This window comes from Urocitellus parryii, chromosome 15 (genome assembly GCF_045843805.1).
Source record: "Urocitellus parryii isolate mUroPar1 chromosome 15, mUroPar1.hap1, whole genome shotgun sequence".
Taxonomy (NCBI): Eukaryota; Metazoa; Chordata; class Mammalia; order Rodentia; family Sciuridae; genus Urocitellus; species Urocitellus parryii.
In genome coordinates, this window is record NC_135545.1 from 10,699,859 (window position 1) to 10,717,312 (window position 17,454).

Sequence of the window (17,454 nt, forward strand, 5' to 3'; positions counted from 1 at the left end):
GCCTCCCCTGTCCCTCCACCCCGCCCTCCGCCGCTAGTCGCGGCTTCTCTTCTCGGTGACCCAGGTGCAGATCTCGCTGACCCTACCATCAGATCACAAAGATTACAGGAGACCGCGGGGTCCCCAAATCCACTCACCGCCCTGAGAGGTACTACACAGGCCGCGATCGCTACCCCCGCGACGGAAGTGCGCGGGTGGCTCCGAGCTCCGGAACTACACTTCCCAAGATGCCGCGGGACACTGGGCCGTAGCCCCCACCCCCCACCCCACCCCACCCCCGCCCCGTGGAAGTGCTGGCGCAGACTTGCATCGCCTGAAAAGTTCCCAGAACGGCGGGCTTTATATTCTCCTTCTCTGGCAGCCGAAGTGCCACCAAACATTCTGGGCACTGTAGTATCCCTGTAGTTCTTTATGCCTCTCAGTGGAGCAACTACCGTGGCCACGCCTTCCCGGGGCGGAAGTGCTCCAGCCAGAGGAAAGGTCTGGACTACACGTCCCAGAATCTTGGGTAAGGCTGAGCTTCCTCTGTTAGGTGGAGCCTGCAATTTTCCTTTGGATGAGCAGGTGGAGTCTAAATCAATGTTTGTTTTCCAAATCAGCCTGGGTTGGTGGTGATTGTTGTTTTGTTGTTTTCTCCTTGTGAGACAGAAGTATAGGGTTCAAAGTTGGTGATAATTAACTGAAAGGCACATTTTCCAGGCTTGAGTGTCAGGGACAGGAGTAAAGAGTTCAAATTTAAGTTGGAGAAGGTTAAAAGAAAAGCACTACATGCTTTATGCTTAAGAAGAATGATAAAAAGGCCTACCCAACTACAACGTTGTTCAAGACTAACAAGAAAAAATCAAACCGATGCAAGCAAGTCTGACCACAACCCTTTAAAAGAAACCAGGAATAAGCCTAAGTAATAGTAGAAAAATCATGTAACTGTAAAACATAGGATTTAAGCCATAGGATAAGTCAGTGTGTCAGTAGTTATAGATAAATAAGTAGATTAATATAGATAAGGTTAGATTAACATAGCAACCTGCTCTTGTAGCCTTGCATAGGATAAAGGACATAGGGTTTATGGATATTAGTAAAATGACAGATGAAAATGTGCATATAGGCCATAAGATAACTGTAGTTTTAAGTAGGCATCAAACAAGTTACTAGTCCTGAGTGTGTAAAGCATTTGCTCTCGTAGAGACTCATTAGTTACTCTCAACAATGTGCAAACCTTGCTGGGATTATGGGAATAGGGTCATTTGAGTAAAAAGATGTGACTAAAGAAACTTCATCTTAATTTCTTTTTTACTGTCCCTGTGAAGGGAGAACTGCATGACCCATTTCTAGGAAATAAAAACTAAAGCTGTTTTCTTATTTTTAAAAAATTGTCTTTCTGTACTTTGTACCCCATAAATTGTACCCTACTCAGGATGCAGCCGCGGTGGTGGTGGTGAGCTACATCCTGGGTTTGAAAGCCCTTGAGGGTCTACATGACTTTGAAGTAGATTCTTGCCCTGCAGACCCCCACCCAAATTTAGGAAATGACTGTCTAGTACCTGCTTGAACTGCGGACTGTGGTCAACTGAACTCCAAAGCTAATGCTTTTGTTTGGTTCTATTTATTACTTGCTTGCTGACTGGAAAATTCCAGCCCTGCCTAGAGCCCACAGGTCCCACTTATGAATGTTTTAATTTCTGTGATTGGTAGCTTACATGACTACAAGCAAGTCACTAAGTTGTGGTTTTTGTGCTTATATTCTCCTTGGATGGACTAGGAAGTTGCTGTCCAGCCACAGAACTTGAGTCTCTCGGTGGGTGACAGTCCCTGGCCAGGAAAATAAAACTCTCTTTTAATTTGAAATTCGGGCATAGAGTGCTTTCTGGAGCGGCTCCTGGTAACAATACCAACGTGGAGGGTCAAAAAAAAAACAAAGTCCCTGTCCCTATAGAGCTCTCACCCTGGATACATGCTGCAGACTGCACTTTGGAACCCACAACCTCCTCCTCTTGAACTCAAGATTTCCTGTCAGCTTGCCCTTGGCTCGGCGATCCTGGCGGGACTCAGATTCCGCCTTCCTCTCCTAAGGTCTGGAAAGCGTCGTCCTCCCGACAGCTCCAGTACCTGGCCGCGCATGCCCACTTCGAGCACGGGCTACAGAGCGGGAGGCACCCACGTCAGGATTCTTCCAGCTGCACTACATTTCCCAGGAGCCTTGGAGGTTGACTCACCTTTCACCCTTTAGTCCTCTTCCTGTGTGCCAGTGGCCACAGTCCCAGCGTGGTGAGAAAATCGTGTCCCCCTCCCAAAACCCCCCTTCCCCAAAATAAATTCCGCGGAGGCTTTCACATCCGGAATGGACCTGGCGGTGGGGGTGAGAGGCTCCGACGGCGAGGAAGCCCAGTGAGGTAGGGACCCTGGTCCCAAGCCCCACCCCACCTCAGTCAGCCGAACTGGTGAGGCTAAGGATTTAGCCTCCCGCCCTCTGTTATTGGAGGAGCTGTTTTCCCCAAAGAGTGAACAGCAAGATTCTGTTTTTCTTTCTTCTGTACCAGGGATTGAGCCCGGGGGCCCTTCACCACTGAGCCACATCCCCAGCCCTTTTTTTTATGTGTTTTACTTAGAGACAGGGCTTCCCCAAATTGCTAAGGCTGGCTTTGAAATCAAGGTCCTGCTTTAGTCTCGAGAGCCGGTGGGATTGCAGGCTGCGGCGCTACGCGCGACAAGATTGTTTTTCAAAAAGATTGTCCGACCTTCCGAAGGAGCATGCGCAGAGACCCACGTTTTACCTAGAGTCAACTAATAAGGGAACCCGCCCCCGCTGAAGATCCCATTTGTAGGACTCGGCTATCACACTTCTAGGGTAAAACTCTGGAATGGGAGCTTTGGCTCATGCGCTATAAACATTGTGGGGACAGGAATCTGTCAATCATTCCTTGTTTAGCATAAATCACTCCTAGCAAAAAGCCCGGCAAAGGTGAACAAAGAACTCAGAAGCGCCTTTAATCCCTGACCTTTTTGAGCTGGCAGCCCTATGTCTTTGTTTTCTGTCCCTCTTGGGCACAGCACAGTATCTTCCTTCCTCCAATAAACTCCTTTAATTAAAGGTCCCCTCACACCCAGAGAGCTGGCAGGTCTTGTCCTGTGCAAAGTCTTAGAGCAGCAGAGGGGGAACTGTGTTGTGTCTCTGACGATGTTTGTGTTGGCGCATCACTAACTGGTTGATTGGATGCGTGGCTTATGGGTAGGCGAGAGTTTTGTGGCTGTGTGTTGATATGTTACTTAATGTCTCTAGGTTCTGATTTCTCAGCCTTCTCTCCTTTCAGTCGCCTGGGGTCGGCAGCAAGTAAAAGAGAAACCAGATTTTGAGCCAGAAGACAGACTTGATCTTGAGAAAAGACTTTTTTTTTTTTTTTTTAAACTTGGCCTCATATTTAAGGCTGGAGTCTGGGTAGACCTGATGAGGCTATCCCAGGAGTAGGATTACCTTTGGGAGGTTCCTCTCTGGAAGTTCCAAGGAGTTAACGACATGTTTTCATAACTACAGTATTTCCCAAAACTCTGGCCAAAGGCTCCAGACATGAACCTGGCCTCTCTTGTGTTGGGAAAAATCAATTCCAGTCTCCTTCCTACCCAGGTCTGGTAATGTGTGGACTAGGTGAGCAGGTGAAGCAAGAATTAAAGACAGGCAGTGTAGATAGGTGATCTTGATTGGTGGGGAAGATGACAGCTGATTCAAAGGGAATGGAGTGTTATCTTTTTCTTCCTCTAGTTAATTGCTCTTGAACACACCCACTAGTCTAAGGATCTGGGAAATGAATATCTCCCAAATTAACATGTGAATCCTAGTATACCATAAGGGCGCCCTGGGACCCCCTGGAATGTAACCCTTCTAGGGTTCCTTTAAAACACCCCTATCACTCCTGATTGACATTCATAGCCTTTGGGACAGGAGTCCCCTGTTTTTCTCCTTTGATAGCGAAACAATGAAACAGCCTTTTGCTTTTTCTCAAAACCATGTCCTCATTATTAAATTGGCATTAATTGGCATTGGGGACAAGGACTAAGCTTTCTGCAAAAGGGACAGGACACTCTCACTTCTTGGGATATGAGGACATCAGCTATGGCCCTCTTTTCACTTTCAGGAGACATCTGTTACTATTATTTAAATAAAACTCACTTTCCCTGCTTGCCTTGGCGCTTCTCCAGTGTTTAATCTTCACATCTGGGAAGCAGAACTGATAACCAGTGGTATCACAGGTGTGATCTTGAAGGGTGTTTTCTCAGTTACTGTGCTATGGGTGAAAATCCTGATTTTTCATGATTGCTTTCTCTTTTCCCAGTGCCACACCTCTCTAAAAAACAAACAGACAAACAAACAAAAATCCTGGAAGAGGAAAGAATTTTTGTTGCACATCTGACAGTTAAAAGTTCAGGTGAGTTTATGATTCTTCATTCTTCATAACATGCACTTTAATTTCAAATACTTGAGACTCTTTCCCTTCCCTTGAAATGTTCTGCCTCATAGTGACTGATCTGTAAATACAAGATCTCACTTTCAGGGCCTTCTCTATATTATGTATGTAACCTCTTGCCTACTGTTAGCTATTATGCTTCAAAGTTTTTACTAAAAATTAAGCTCATAATGAATATCATTACACATAGACTTCTGTGTCTTTTTATAGTTATTCCCTGAGGATAAACTTCTAGATTTGAAATTTCAGTCAAATCATAGATATAATAAAAGCAGACAACATTACTTCAACTCAGAAAGATAGTGGTTCATATTTCCTTTTATGTTTAATGGTAGTTATAGTTTTTTGTTTTGTTTTGTGGTGCTAGGGATTGAACCCAGGGTCTTGTGCATGTGAGGCAAACACTGTACCAACTGACCTATATCCCCAGCCTGGTAGTTATAGTTTTTATTCCGTATATTTTCTTTATCACATGAAAGAATTTCCCTATTGCTCCAAATTTACAGAAAATTTTTTCTTGAATTGATTTTTTTAATTAAATGACATTTACATTTCTAAAATAAATCTCAGTCATTTATATTACTGGTTTTTCTTTGCAATATTTTTTAATATGCTTGCATCTGTGCCCATGGGAAAGATATACTATATTTTTTTCCTTTCTTGAAATGTCCTTGATAGGTTTCTATACCACAATTATATAGGTGGTGTGGTTTGGATGTGGTTTGTTCCAAGCCAAAATTCATGTTGAGGCTTTGAGAGTGACAGGGAATTGTTTAGAGTATGGCAGGAAGAGGAAGAAGAAAGAATAAAGAAAAAAAAGCTTCAGAGTTCTGAAGTCCACCAGGTCTCAAAGTCTCTTTTTCCTCCCCTAGCTCTGGTTCTCTGAACTTTTCTTCTCTAGTAGAGGAATACCAAGGAAGGCCGGCATGGTTAAATCATGGCCCAGGTAAGTTGATGTCTCTTTCTACTTCTTGAAAAGTTATGATTTTAACTCATGTAATATTTTCTGGTTTTATCCCTAAACAGCCTTTATAAGACAGCTGTTGGACGCGTTTCATAGTTCCCATGTGTCAACTTACTTTTACTTATTCATCAAATAATTCTGCACTATGTTCAATCTTCTCTCAAGAGCAGGTTTTAAGCCGAGTGTGGTAGTGCATGCCTATAATCTCAGCAGCTCTGCAGGTTGAGGCAGGAGGATTTCAGGTTTGAAGCCAGCCTCAGCAATTTATCAAAGCTGAAAGCAACCTAGTGAGACCCTGTCTTCAAATAAAAAAATAAAAAGGAACCAGGTGCAGTGGTGCTCGCCTGTAATCCCAACAGCTCGGGAGGCTGAGACAGGAGGATTGAAAATTCAAAGCCAGCCTTAGCAATGGCGAGGCAAGGTGCTAAGCAACTCAGTGAGACCCTGTCTCTAAATAAAATTCGAAATAGGGCTGGCAATGTGGCTCAGTGGTGAGTGCCCCTTAGTTCAATCCCCAGTATCAAAAAAAAAAAAAAAAAAAAGAAAAAACATGGGCTGGGGTTGGGTTGTGGCTCAGTGGTAGAGCACTTGCCTAGCATGCTTGAGGCACTGAGTTCGTTCCCAGCACCACATAAAAAAAACTAAATAAACAAAATAAAGGTAAAAGAAAAGGGGTGGAGGGGGCTGCTGGGGATGTGGCTCAGTAGTTAAGTGCTGTTGTATTCAACCCTAGGTACCAAGAAAAAAGAGCAGATTTTGAGTAGTGAAAAAATTAATTAAGTTCCTTAAAAAGAAAAAAAAAGAAGTTCCTTGAAGGAAATATTTAAGCTGTCCTTGTCAGATTCTCAGTTTCATGATATAGAAGTGATCGTCTTGTTGGACCACAAGAAGGAAAACTTTCTCCATAGTTTTTTGAATAGATAAAGGAAAATTTTGTTGTGAATGGTCTAAGTCTTAGTGCAAGATGAGGTCTCAGCTTTGATAAGCTCTTAGGTTTGGGTAGAGAGAGGATTGGGTCTTACCTAGAGAGAGATCAGAAGCCTAGCTAGAGAGATGAATAAGGTAGCAAGGTCTATTTTGTAGTGGAAGGGAAGTTGCTTATCTTTAGTGAATCAGTGTTGTTCTGGATCATTCTGCATTAGTGTATTCTAACTCAGTAACAGTAGTTCAGTAAGGGATTATAGAAAGGAAGGCCATCTAGAACTTGATAGAGGAGGTGATGCTTTTCTGCAAGGAAGAGGTTGGGATTTGTGTCCAATATAAATAGTATAATATTATGTATATTAATATTATTATTAATAATAAAACCTAGTACTTTAAGAAAGATTAAACCTGACAAGAGGGACTAAATGAAATCATTAATTTGTCAAAATAAGGGAAATGCTTATGACATAATCTGACATATAAGAAACTTGTGTTTTGACTTAATTTTACTTAAGTTGTTTTCTTTTCTTTTCATTTAGTACTTGGGATTAAATTCAAGGGCACTCAACCATTGAGCCACATCCCCAGCCCTATTTTGTATTTTATTTAGAGACTGGGGCTCACTGAGTTGCTTTGCTGAGATTGGCTTTGAATTCGCCATCCACCTGTCTCAGCCTCCTAAACTACTGGGAATACAGGCATGCGCCCTCATGCATGGCCTTAAATTGTTTTCTAAGATAGAGGCTATCAGCTTTTTTGAGATATAAATGACGTAAATGAGTGTTTTAATTTTTGCCTTTTTATAGAAACTTTATTTAATTATAAGTGACAGATAATAAACTGTTCATATTTAAGGCATCTGGTAAATTTGGATATGTTCATTAATATACCTGAGAAACTATCACCAGTCAACATAATGAACAAATCCAGACATTTTTTGGAACTAGGGATTGAATCCAGGACTGCTTACCCACTGAGCCACATCCCTATCCCTTTTTATTTTTTATGTTGGGACAGGGTCTTACTGAGTTGCTTAGGGCTCACCAACTTGCTGAGAGGCTAGCCTCAAACTTCTGATCCTCCTGCCTCAGCCACCCAAGTTGCTAGGATTACAGGTGTGCACCACCATACCCAGCTTTTAAACATTTTCTTATATCCCTTTATGATTGCCTCCTTCCTGCCCACCCATCCTACCTTTATTTCCCAACAATTGTTCTACTTTCTCTTTATATGGGATAGTTTGCATTTTCTAGAATTTTATATAACTGGAATCATACATAATGTTCTTTTTTGGAAGATCTGTCTTATTTCATTCAGCACATTTTGAGATTCATTCAGGTTGTACTGTATATTTGTAATGCATTCCATTTTATTGCTCACTAGTGTTCTCTTCTAAGGTAATACCACAGTTTATCCATTTATCTCTTGGTGAGTATTTGAATTTTTCCCATTTTTTGGTATTACAAATAAAGCTGCTGTAATCATTCATGCACAAATCTTTATAGGCACATATTCTTTTCTTTATTTATCTTTGATAAATACTGGGATTAGAATGGTTGGTCATATGGATGCTTAGCTTTTTAAGAAACTAACAAATGATTTTTCAAAGTGATTAAACTATTTTACATTCCCACCTGTGGGGTACAGGAGTTCTGTTTTGTTCCCATATCCATGGGACACTTCAGATGGTCAGTGTCTTTATTGGCAGTCATTCTAATAATTGTATATTGTGGTTTTAATTTGTATCAACATTTATTTTGCATTTCCCTAATAAATAATAATGCTTAATAAATATCTTTTAAAAAAAACATTTATTTTTTAGTTTAGGTAAACACAATACCTTTATTTTATTTTTTATGTGGTGCTGAGGATTCAAACCCAGTTCCTCACACATACTAGGTGAATGCTTTTCCTCTGAACCACAGCCCCAGCCCCAAATAAATATCTTTTCATTTGTTACTTAGATGTATATATACCTTCATTTATGAAGTGTCTGTTCAAACCTCTTGCCTTTTAAAAAATTAAGTTATTATTCTAGCATTGAATTTTGAGAGTTGTTCATATAGTCTTTTTAAAAAATACCTTTATTTTATTTATTTTTTTGTTTTGTTTTTATGTGATGCTAAGGATCGAACCCAGTACCTCACACTTGCTAGGCAAGCACTTCACCCCTGAGCTACAAACTCAGCCCATATATGCATACTTTTTAATATTTTTTAGTTTTAGATGATCACAATGCCTTTATTTTATTATTTATTTTTATGTGGTGCTAAGGAGCAAACCTAGTGCCTCACGCATACTAAGCAAGTGCTCTACCACTGAGCCACAATCCAAGCCTCAGCCCATCTAGTCTTGATATAAGACTTTTATCATACATATGGTTTGCAAATATTTTCTCATAGTCTATAGGGTAATTAGACTTCATTCGTGCTGTTTCACTGCTCATCATTTCTCAGCCTCACCCCATCCTCTTTCCCTTCCATATCCTAGCTGAGCAAGATGATAAGAAAATTCAGGGGCTCCTTCCTTTGGTGCTAGTGGAAGGTTGGTTCAAACTACACACATCTCCTTACATGCAAGAACCTTCACCCAACCCCATTCCTTAAACACAATAAAAACTCTAAGGTATTTTCCTTTCTCTGTTCTTGAAAGCCTTTTTTCTACCTACTTAATCATCTGACTCTCCCCAGAAAGCACTATATATAAATCTTTTTATACCTCCTTAGGTGGTAGGATCATCAGTCTCAACATCTGAACCAAATTTTGTGTGGAAGTTAATTTCTCTGTAGGGTAGCTTATCTCTTTACTCATTTAACAGTGACTTTTGAAGTCCAGGAGTTATAAATTTTTATGAAATCCAATTTACCAGTGAATTTTTTTTTTTTTTAGTTTTTTTTTTTTTTGGTGGACACAACATCTTTGTTTGTATGTGGTGCTGAGGATCGAACCCGGGCCGCACGCATGCCAGGCGAGCGCACTACCGCTTGAGCCACATCCCCAGCCCACCAGTGTATTTTTTTAATGAATTGTACTGTTCCTATTGTGTCTGAGGAATCTCTGTCTAATTGAAGATTACTAGGTTTTTTTACACTCCATTGTCTCCTAGAAGATATATAGTTTTAGGTTTTACATTTGGACCTATAGTTGGTGTTAATTTTGGCATATGGTACAAGGTATAGATCATATTTTTGCATATGGACGTCCAATTGTTCCAGCCCTGTTTTGTGAAAACATTAGTGTTTCTCTACTCAACTGTCTTAGCACCTTTGTTAGAAGTCAGAGCCAAGTGTAGTCTATGTGTAGTGCCAGCATCCAAGAGGCTAAGGTGAGAGGATCACTTGTCCAAGAATTGAAGAGCAGACTGGGCCACAGTGTTATCCAGGTTTTCATTGCTGTGACAGAATACCTGAGAAAATCAACTTAAGGGAGGAAAGGTTTATTTTCACTCATGGTTTCGGAGGTTTAAGTACGTAGTCACTTGATCCCATCACTGTGGACTTGTGGTAAGGCAGAACATGATGGTGGGAAGTGTGTGGTAGAGAAGAGCTGCACCTCATAGTAGCCAGCAGAGGCTGTAGTCAAGATGTAGTCCCCAAAGGCATACCTCCAAGGACCCACTCCCTTCAGTTAGGCCCCTCCTTCTAAAGTTTCCACACCTCCCAATAGTCCATTCAGTTATGAACTCGACTGATGAGGTTTATCTTCCTCATGATCCAATCACTTGCCAAAAGCCCTGTCCCTGAATGTAGCTGCACTGGGGACCAAGCCTTCAACACATGAGCTTTTGGAGGACATTCTGCATCCATACCATAACAACAATATAGTGAGACCCCTGTCTCCAAAAAAGGAATAAAGGTCACTTGTCTTTGTATTTGTAGGTCTGTTTCTCCATTCTTTGTTCTGTTACTTTGGTTGGTTTGTGTGTTCTGATACCAGCACCACATTGTTTTTTGTTTTTGTAGTTATGGATGGACAACATGCCTTTATTTTATTTGTTTACTTTTACGTGGTGCTGAGGATTGAACCCAGTACCATGTGCGAGGCAAGCACTCTGCTACTGAGCTACAGCCCCAGCCCAACACATGTTCTTTTCTCTATTTTAACATAATAAGTTTTCCAGTCAGAGGGATAGTACTCCAACTTTGTCCTTTTTCAAAGATGTCTACACTATTCTAGGTCCCTTATATTTTTTAAATGAATTTTAGAATCAGCTTATCAATTTCTAAAACAAACCCCCCCCAAAAAAATCCTGCTGGGGTTTTGATTGGGAATGTGTTGAATCTGTGTATTTGCAAAGATAATCATCACCTGATCCATGAACATGTTATCTCTTCATTTATTTATGTCTTTTAAATTTTTTTCTCAGCAATTATTTCTGGGTTTTAAAGTATGAGTATCGCACATCTTTTATTTGATTTATAAAATTTGTATTTGATATTTTTCCACTCAGTATTCAGTATTTCTTATTTAAATTTCCACCAGCTTTTGCTAATATTGAGATGTAAGTACGGTTTTTGTTGTTGTTTTATGGTGTTGGGGATTGAACCCAGGGCCTCCTACATGCTAGACAAGAGCTCTATGGCTAACTACTACGTCCCATTAAAGATGTTATTGATATTTGAATATATTCAACTTGGTCTTCTTGCTGATCTCATTTAATAGTTTCAGTGACTTTCCATAAAGTTCTGCTGGATTTTCTATATCATTAGTCATATCATCTGTGAATGAAGAGAATTTTACCTATTTTACAATCTGGATTCTTTTATTTCTTGCCTGTTGCATTGACTAGAACCTCTACACAATACTGAAAAGAAGTGGTGAGAGTAGATGTCCTTGCCTTATTCCTGAAGGAAAGCATTTAGCCTTTAACTAATAAATATGATACTTGCAATGGGTTTTTGTTTGTTTGTTTGTAGATGTCATTCATTAGGTTGAGGTTTCTTGTTTTGCTGAGAATTTTTATCAAGATTAGATGTTGGATTTTTATCAAATGCTTTTTCTGCATTTATTGATATTATTATATGGTCTTTCTTAATATGATGTTTTGTGTTTGTTTTTAAAGGACAAAGACAGCTTATTGCTTTGCTACCAAAGGAGAAATACAGGGGACTCCTGTACCACAGGCTGTGATTCTTCCCATCAGCAAGAACTAGAGGTTTTCAAAGAGGTCAATATGGTGAATTATATCAACTGGTTTTCAAATGTTAGACCTACCTTGAATTCATGCAATAAACTTTATTGCTTTTCTATGTTGTTGGATTCAGAGTGCTAAAAATTGTTTAGAATCTTTGCATCTGTGTTCATGAGGGATATGAAGCTTGTAATTTTCTTGTAGTATTTTTATCTGGTTTGGCTATGAGGATAATACTCAGGAAGTCCACTGGGTTTCACTTCAGTTCCCCCTTCCTGTGCCACAGTCTAGAAACTGTCTTCTTACAGTGAGCTATATCAGTTGTAGGTCACACCTCATTTGTTATTTCAGAGATCATAGTTTGCTATTATCCAGTGTTTTCTGTGTTGAAACCATGTTTCGCATATTTTATCCAGTTTTTCATTTATTTCATGTAGAAGGGCAAATTGAATCTCTGTTATTCCATCAGAGTAGGAGAGATTTCATAATGTTTTGAGGGGGTGAATTGTATCTTCTTTTTACATAGTCCATGAAGAAAAAAGAACTTGTACAGACTAGTAGTTGGTGGCTTGTGCAATGTCCTAATATATACCATTTAATTTAATTTGGAAAGTCTGATTACTTTATTCATTTTCATATATTTAAATACTTTTCCATGTTGTCGAAGTAATTTTTTGTGGTTCAAGAGGATTAAGATTATGTAGGATTCCACATAAGATATTTACTCTCATTTAACCATGTAATGATCTCATAACTTCAAACTCTTCTTTTTTATATATTGCCTCTTTATGTATTTCATCTGGGAAAAGTTTTCTTTTAAAACTAATATATGGGTTTTTCATTTCAGGTACCACTGACTTTCAGTGATGTTGCCATAGACTTCTCTCAGGAGGAGTGGGAATGTCTAAACTCAGATCAGAGGGATTTATACAGAGATGTGATGGTGGAGAATTATATCAACTTGGTCTCTTTGGGTAAGAATTTGCTCTCTGGAGTATCAGCTTTCTCTACTATATATTGATTATTGTATATATTATATGCCAGGAAACCAGCTAAATTTCTGCTCCATGTTCTCAAAATATTGATTTGAAATGTGTTATTTAGAAACAGGAACCTCCATTTTGTGCCTGAATCTTCCCTATTCACATGCCTTCCTGCCTTCCTCTGCCCTATCCTGTAATTGAATTTTTTCTAAATGAATTTCATATTATATGTGTGCTCTGAATGTTTGTAAATATTCTGTTGTAATTGCTGATCCTTCAACACAGAGAACAGATATTATAGGATCTTGGTTTTCTTCTTTTCTACAAAAGAGCCTCTGAATTTCATTGTAGAAGAATGAATCAAGATCATTTTCTTTCTGTTATTTTTTGTTGTTAGAGCAGTGGAACTATTGACTTGCAGCGATCTGATAGATTCTACCCAGAGGTAGAAGTCTTTGTCCTGATTATGGAAAATACTTGGCCATCCTCTCTTCTCCTCTAGAAATGTTACTATACCCATGCTAGACCTTTAGAACAGATCTTGCAATTCTATCACTGCCTTCTTTTGCGCTTCCGTTTTTCTCTGTGCTGGAGTTTGAGTATTTTCTGTTGACTTGTATTCTAGCTTCCTTATTTTGTCTTCTATTGAGATGAGTCTGCTCTTAAAAGAGTATGTATTTTTTTTGTATCAGATACTGTCTTTTTCAGTTTAGAAATTCAGTTTGATTTTTATATTTTCCATTTATCTGTTGAATTCCTTCCTTGTTTTATTGAGGGCTTTTTTTTTTTTTTTTTTTTTTTTTTTGTTCCAGGGATTGAACCCAGGGGAGCTAAGCACTGAGCTAGATCCCCAGCCCTTTTTAATTTGATTTAATTTTTATTTTCAGACAGGGTCTGAGTTGCTTAGGGCCTCGCTAAATTGCTGAGGCTGGCCTTGAACTTATGATCCTCCTTCTTAGCCTCCTGAGTTGCTGTAATTTGGGGCATGTGCCACCATGCCAGGCAAAAATATGATATTTTGAAAAACAAACTTTTGACAAATCAATGAAATCATTATTAGATTTTAATCTATAAGAATCACTCAAGGAAAAAATAAAAAGAAAACCTCAAAAGTATCACAGTTCTAAAGAATCTGAATCAATCATCTATATATTCTCACAAATTAGAAAATTTAGGCCGGAGTGTCATAAAAGTCCTGAAATGTAGAGCCCCTGTGGGTGATGGGACACTCCCAGGTAATGGAGATAAAGCAGAGCCTTTTTTTATCATTATATATTTTGGTTTCATTCTAAAATCAAGATAAATCATGTGGAAAAGTGATATAGAGAAATATCTGGTAAATGGTGTTAGAAATGCAGATGAACAGCTCGACTTCTATACATTCTGATTGACTTGTCTAGTAGATACCTAAAAGGTAGTGTATGCCTTAGTAATTCTGATTCATAACTAAATATGAGAACTACTGACTTTTTCTGTTTGCCTTCTCATTCCTTACATCCTAATGTGAACTTTTATAACTTTCCAAGCCCTTTTTTTTTCTTTTTGGTACCAGGGATTGAACGCAGTGGTGCTTAACCACTGAACCACAACCCCAGCCCTTTTTTGTATTTTATTTAGAGACAGGGTGTCGCTAAGTTGCTGAAGCTGGCTTTGAACTCATGATCCTCCTGCTCAGCCTCCCAAGCAGCTGGAATTAGAGGCATGTGCCACTACACCCAGCTTCCAAGCCCTTCTTGCCTTTTAAAAATATCATGGCTGTATTTTAGAATTTCCTTATCCTTTTGTTGTTGTTGTTGTTGTTTTAAATATTTCTTTATTTTAGTTGTACACAATGCCTTTATTTTTATTTGTTTATTTTTATGTGGTGCTGAGAATCAAACCCAGGGCCTTGCACGCACCAGGCGAGCACTCTACCACTGAGCCACAACCCCAGCCCCATCCTTTGTTTCTAAAGTATGATCTTTTCAGGTTTGTTTTGTTTTGGTACTGGGGATTGAACTCATGGGCCTCAACTACTGGGCCTCATCCCCAGCCCTATTTTGTGTTTTATTTAGAGACAGGGTCTCACTGAGTTGCTTAGAGCCTCACTTTTGCCGAGGCTGGCTTTGAACTCATAATCCTCCAGCCTCAGCCTCCCAAACCACTGCACACCGGCAACTTTTCGGTTTTTGTTGTTAATATAAAAAGCCCCTCCCTGTCCTACCCCATAGGAAAAATGGCATTTGTTTTTCTCATTTTCTTTCAGACTTTGATTTCTCAACTGAGACCAACAAGCTGTCTTCAGAAAAAAACATTTGTGAAATAAATTCACACCATAAGGAGACATTGAAAAGAAATAAAACCTCCAACCTGATGGGGTTTATTTTCAGTAATGAGCCACCATGGAGAACTAAATTTGGGAGACAGCAGGGAACTAAAGTGGAATGTCAAATGATAATCAGAAAACTTGTATCCCTTCCTTTCCACCAGAGAACTCACACTGTAAACAAATCATACAAATGTCAGAAATGCAGGAAATGCTTTAGAAAATCTTCACAACTTACTGAACATCTGAGAGAACATACTGGGGCGAGTGCCTATGTGTGTAAGGAATGTGGAAAGGCCTTTGTAATTCTCCGGAATTTTATTAAACATCAAAAATTTCACACTAATCCTAAACCCTATGAATGTAATAGATGTGAGAAGGCGTTTAGGTTTTCTTCAGAGCTGATCCGACATCAGATGATTCATACTAGTGTGAAGCCCTATGAATGTGTGCGGTGTGGAAAGGCTTTTAAACGTCAGTCTCACCTTGTTGAACATCAGAGAATTCATATTGGTTTGAAACCCTATGAATGTAAGGATTGTGGAGAGAGCTTTAGGTTGTACCGACATATGTGTCTGCATCAGAAAAGTCATCATGGTGTGAAGTCCTATATCTGCACAGAATGTGGGAAGGCCTTTGGTCGTTGTTCGGGTCTTATCCAACATAGGAAAATTCATTCTGGTGAGAAACCATATAAATGTAAACAATGTGGAAAGGCCTTTATTCGCAACTATCTACTGATTGAACATCAAAGAAGCCACACTGGTGAGAAACCTCATGAATGTATGGAATGTGGAAAGGCCTTTAGCAGGGGCTCTAGCCTACGAAACCATAAAAGAATTCACAGTGGAAAGAACCTCTATGATTGTACAGAGTGTGGGAAGGCCTTTAAGAGGGTCTCAAGCCTTCGTAACCACAAAAGAATCCATAGTGGTAAGAACTTCTATGATTGTAAGGAGTGTGGGAAGACCTTTAGCAGGGGCTCAAGCCTTCATAACCATAAAAGAATTCATAGCGGTGAGAACCTTTATGATTGTAAAGAGTGTGGGAAGACCTTTGGTCGTCGCAATCTACTTACTCAACATCAGAGTTTTCACAGAAGTGAGAAAAGAGGAAAGCCTTGAGCCATAGCACAACCTTTATTGTTATCACTGTTCCACCTCCCGATGATATCATCATGGTGAAGATAACACTAGTTATGAAATAAAAATCCTTGGAAGGATTGCTGGCACCTTAGTATTTACTTACTAAATATATTATTTTATGTCCATGATTAATATTATTAAAAATAAATTCATGAGTAAGAAAGATACCAGAGTATGATATTTTAAAAAACTTTCTATCATTTCACCTCATTCATTCTGGAAAAAATCCTTGAGAATGTGTTATATAAGAAATCTTGGGGCTGGGGATGTGGCTCAAGCGGTAGCGCGCTCGCCTGGCATGCGTGCGGCCCAGGTTCGAGCCTCAGCACCACATACCAACAAAGATGTTGTGTCCGCCGAGAACTAAAAAATAAATATTAGAAATTCTCTCTCTCTCTCTCTCTCTCACTCTCTCCCCTCTCTCACTCTCTCTTTAAAAAAAAAAAAAAAAAGAAAGAAATCTTATTTTGAATTTATCCACTTAAAGAATGCCCAAAGGAATATCCTGTCTGGTGAAAAATCAGAGGGTGATTTGAAGAAATTTTTTTGTAATAAATTCTATAGCAGATAAAATGCAAGTCATATTGCTACAATATGAAGAAATAAAAAAATGAACAGTTAGGTGACCAAAAAACACATATTGAGTTGGAAAAGTTTTCTCCAATTTTATGCAAGTTTCAGACTTAAATATTTATAGAAAAGGTAGCTTTTCAGTGGGTGATGAAGGCCTGTTTACTCTCCACCTAGTGGCAGTATACCTGATATGTCTTTCATATGTATTTACATGTGTGTATGTACACACGTGAATCCATATGGATGTGCATGTCTCCTGTTTGTATATATAGGCATATGTGTAGTCAGGTTTTTGTCACTGTGACCAAAATACCTGACAAGGAAAACTTAAAGAAGAAAAGTTTATTCTGACTCAAGGTTCAGAGGTTTGGTCTGCAGTGGGCTATCGCCATTGCTGTAAGCCCAAGGTAAGGCAAAAACATGGCAGAAGGCATGGTGGAGGAGTCTGCTCATTCATCATGACCGGGAAGCAGAGAGGAGAGCAGGCCACAGGGAAGGCAGCCCTTCCAGGGCACACCCCCACTGACCCCTTCCTCTAACTGTATCCCTCCTGCCTACATTTACCACCCATTTAGTCCATTCAAACTAGGATGGACTGGTTAGGTTATAGCTCTCATAATTATCTCTGATTGTTCTACATTAACACAGGAGCTTTGGGGAGGGCGTCACCCCCTATGTAAACCATAACAACATACATATCCTATTCTGTATATTACACATATTGTTTTGCTGTTTTTTAAGTGAATGTTTTGGGTATCACTTCACCTCTAAAAAGATGACATATGGAGTTGGGAGTGTAATCAATGGTAGAGTTTCCCTAGTATGTGTGAGACCCAGGATATGAGGCCCAGCACTGCACAACAAAGCAAAAAACCAACATACAAGTCCTAGGATTCTAGATAATGTGCTGTCTGACCACTAAACTATTGACACCTAAAACAATTAACAGTAACTCCATAATGTCCTTTAATG

The 17,454-nt window shown here is 39.4% G+C and overlaps 1 protein-coding gene across 2 annotated transcripts; it reads left to right on the forward strand.

Annotated features, from left to right (window-relative positions):
* Positions 1–2,191: 2,191 nt before the first annotated feature.
* Positions 2,192–16,066, forward strand: Znf404 (zinc finger protein 404). 2 transcript variants are annotated; one of them, XM_026403736.2, is made up of 6 exons: positions 2,192–2,390; positions 4,326–4,418; positions 5,330–5,403; positions 11,408–11,521; positions 12,324–12,450; positions 14,705–16,066. In XM_026403736.2, the coding sequence occupies exons 3-6, from the start codon at positions 5,395–5,397 to the stop codon at positions 15,886–15,888; spliced, it is 1,434 nt and encodes a 477-aa protein (XP_026259521.2). In that variant the 5' UTR covers positions 2,192–2,390; positions 4,326–4,418; positions 5,330–5,394; the 3' UTR covers positions 15,889–16,066. The 2 variants fall into 2 exon arrangements, with proteins under 2 accessions (XP_026259521.2, XP_077649335.1); XM_077793209.1 differs by having other exon boundaries at positions 11,408–11,512.
* The last annotated feature ends 1,388 nt before the right edge of the window (positions 16,067–17,454 follow it).

Coding starts and splice junctions, on each gene's coding strand:
- Znf404 (XM_026403736.2), top strand. Junction 11,522..12,323: donor TTTTCAAAGAGGTCAATATG/GTGAATTATATC, acceptor TTTTCATTTCAG/GTACCACTGACTTTCAGTGA. Junction 12,451..14,704: donor TATCAACTTGGTCTCTTTGG/GTAAGAATTTGC, acceptor ATTTTCTTTCAG/ACTTTGATTTCTCAACTGAG.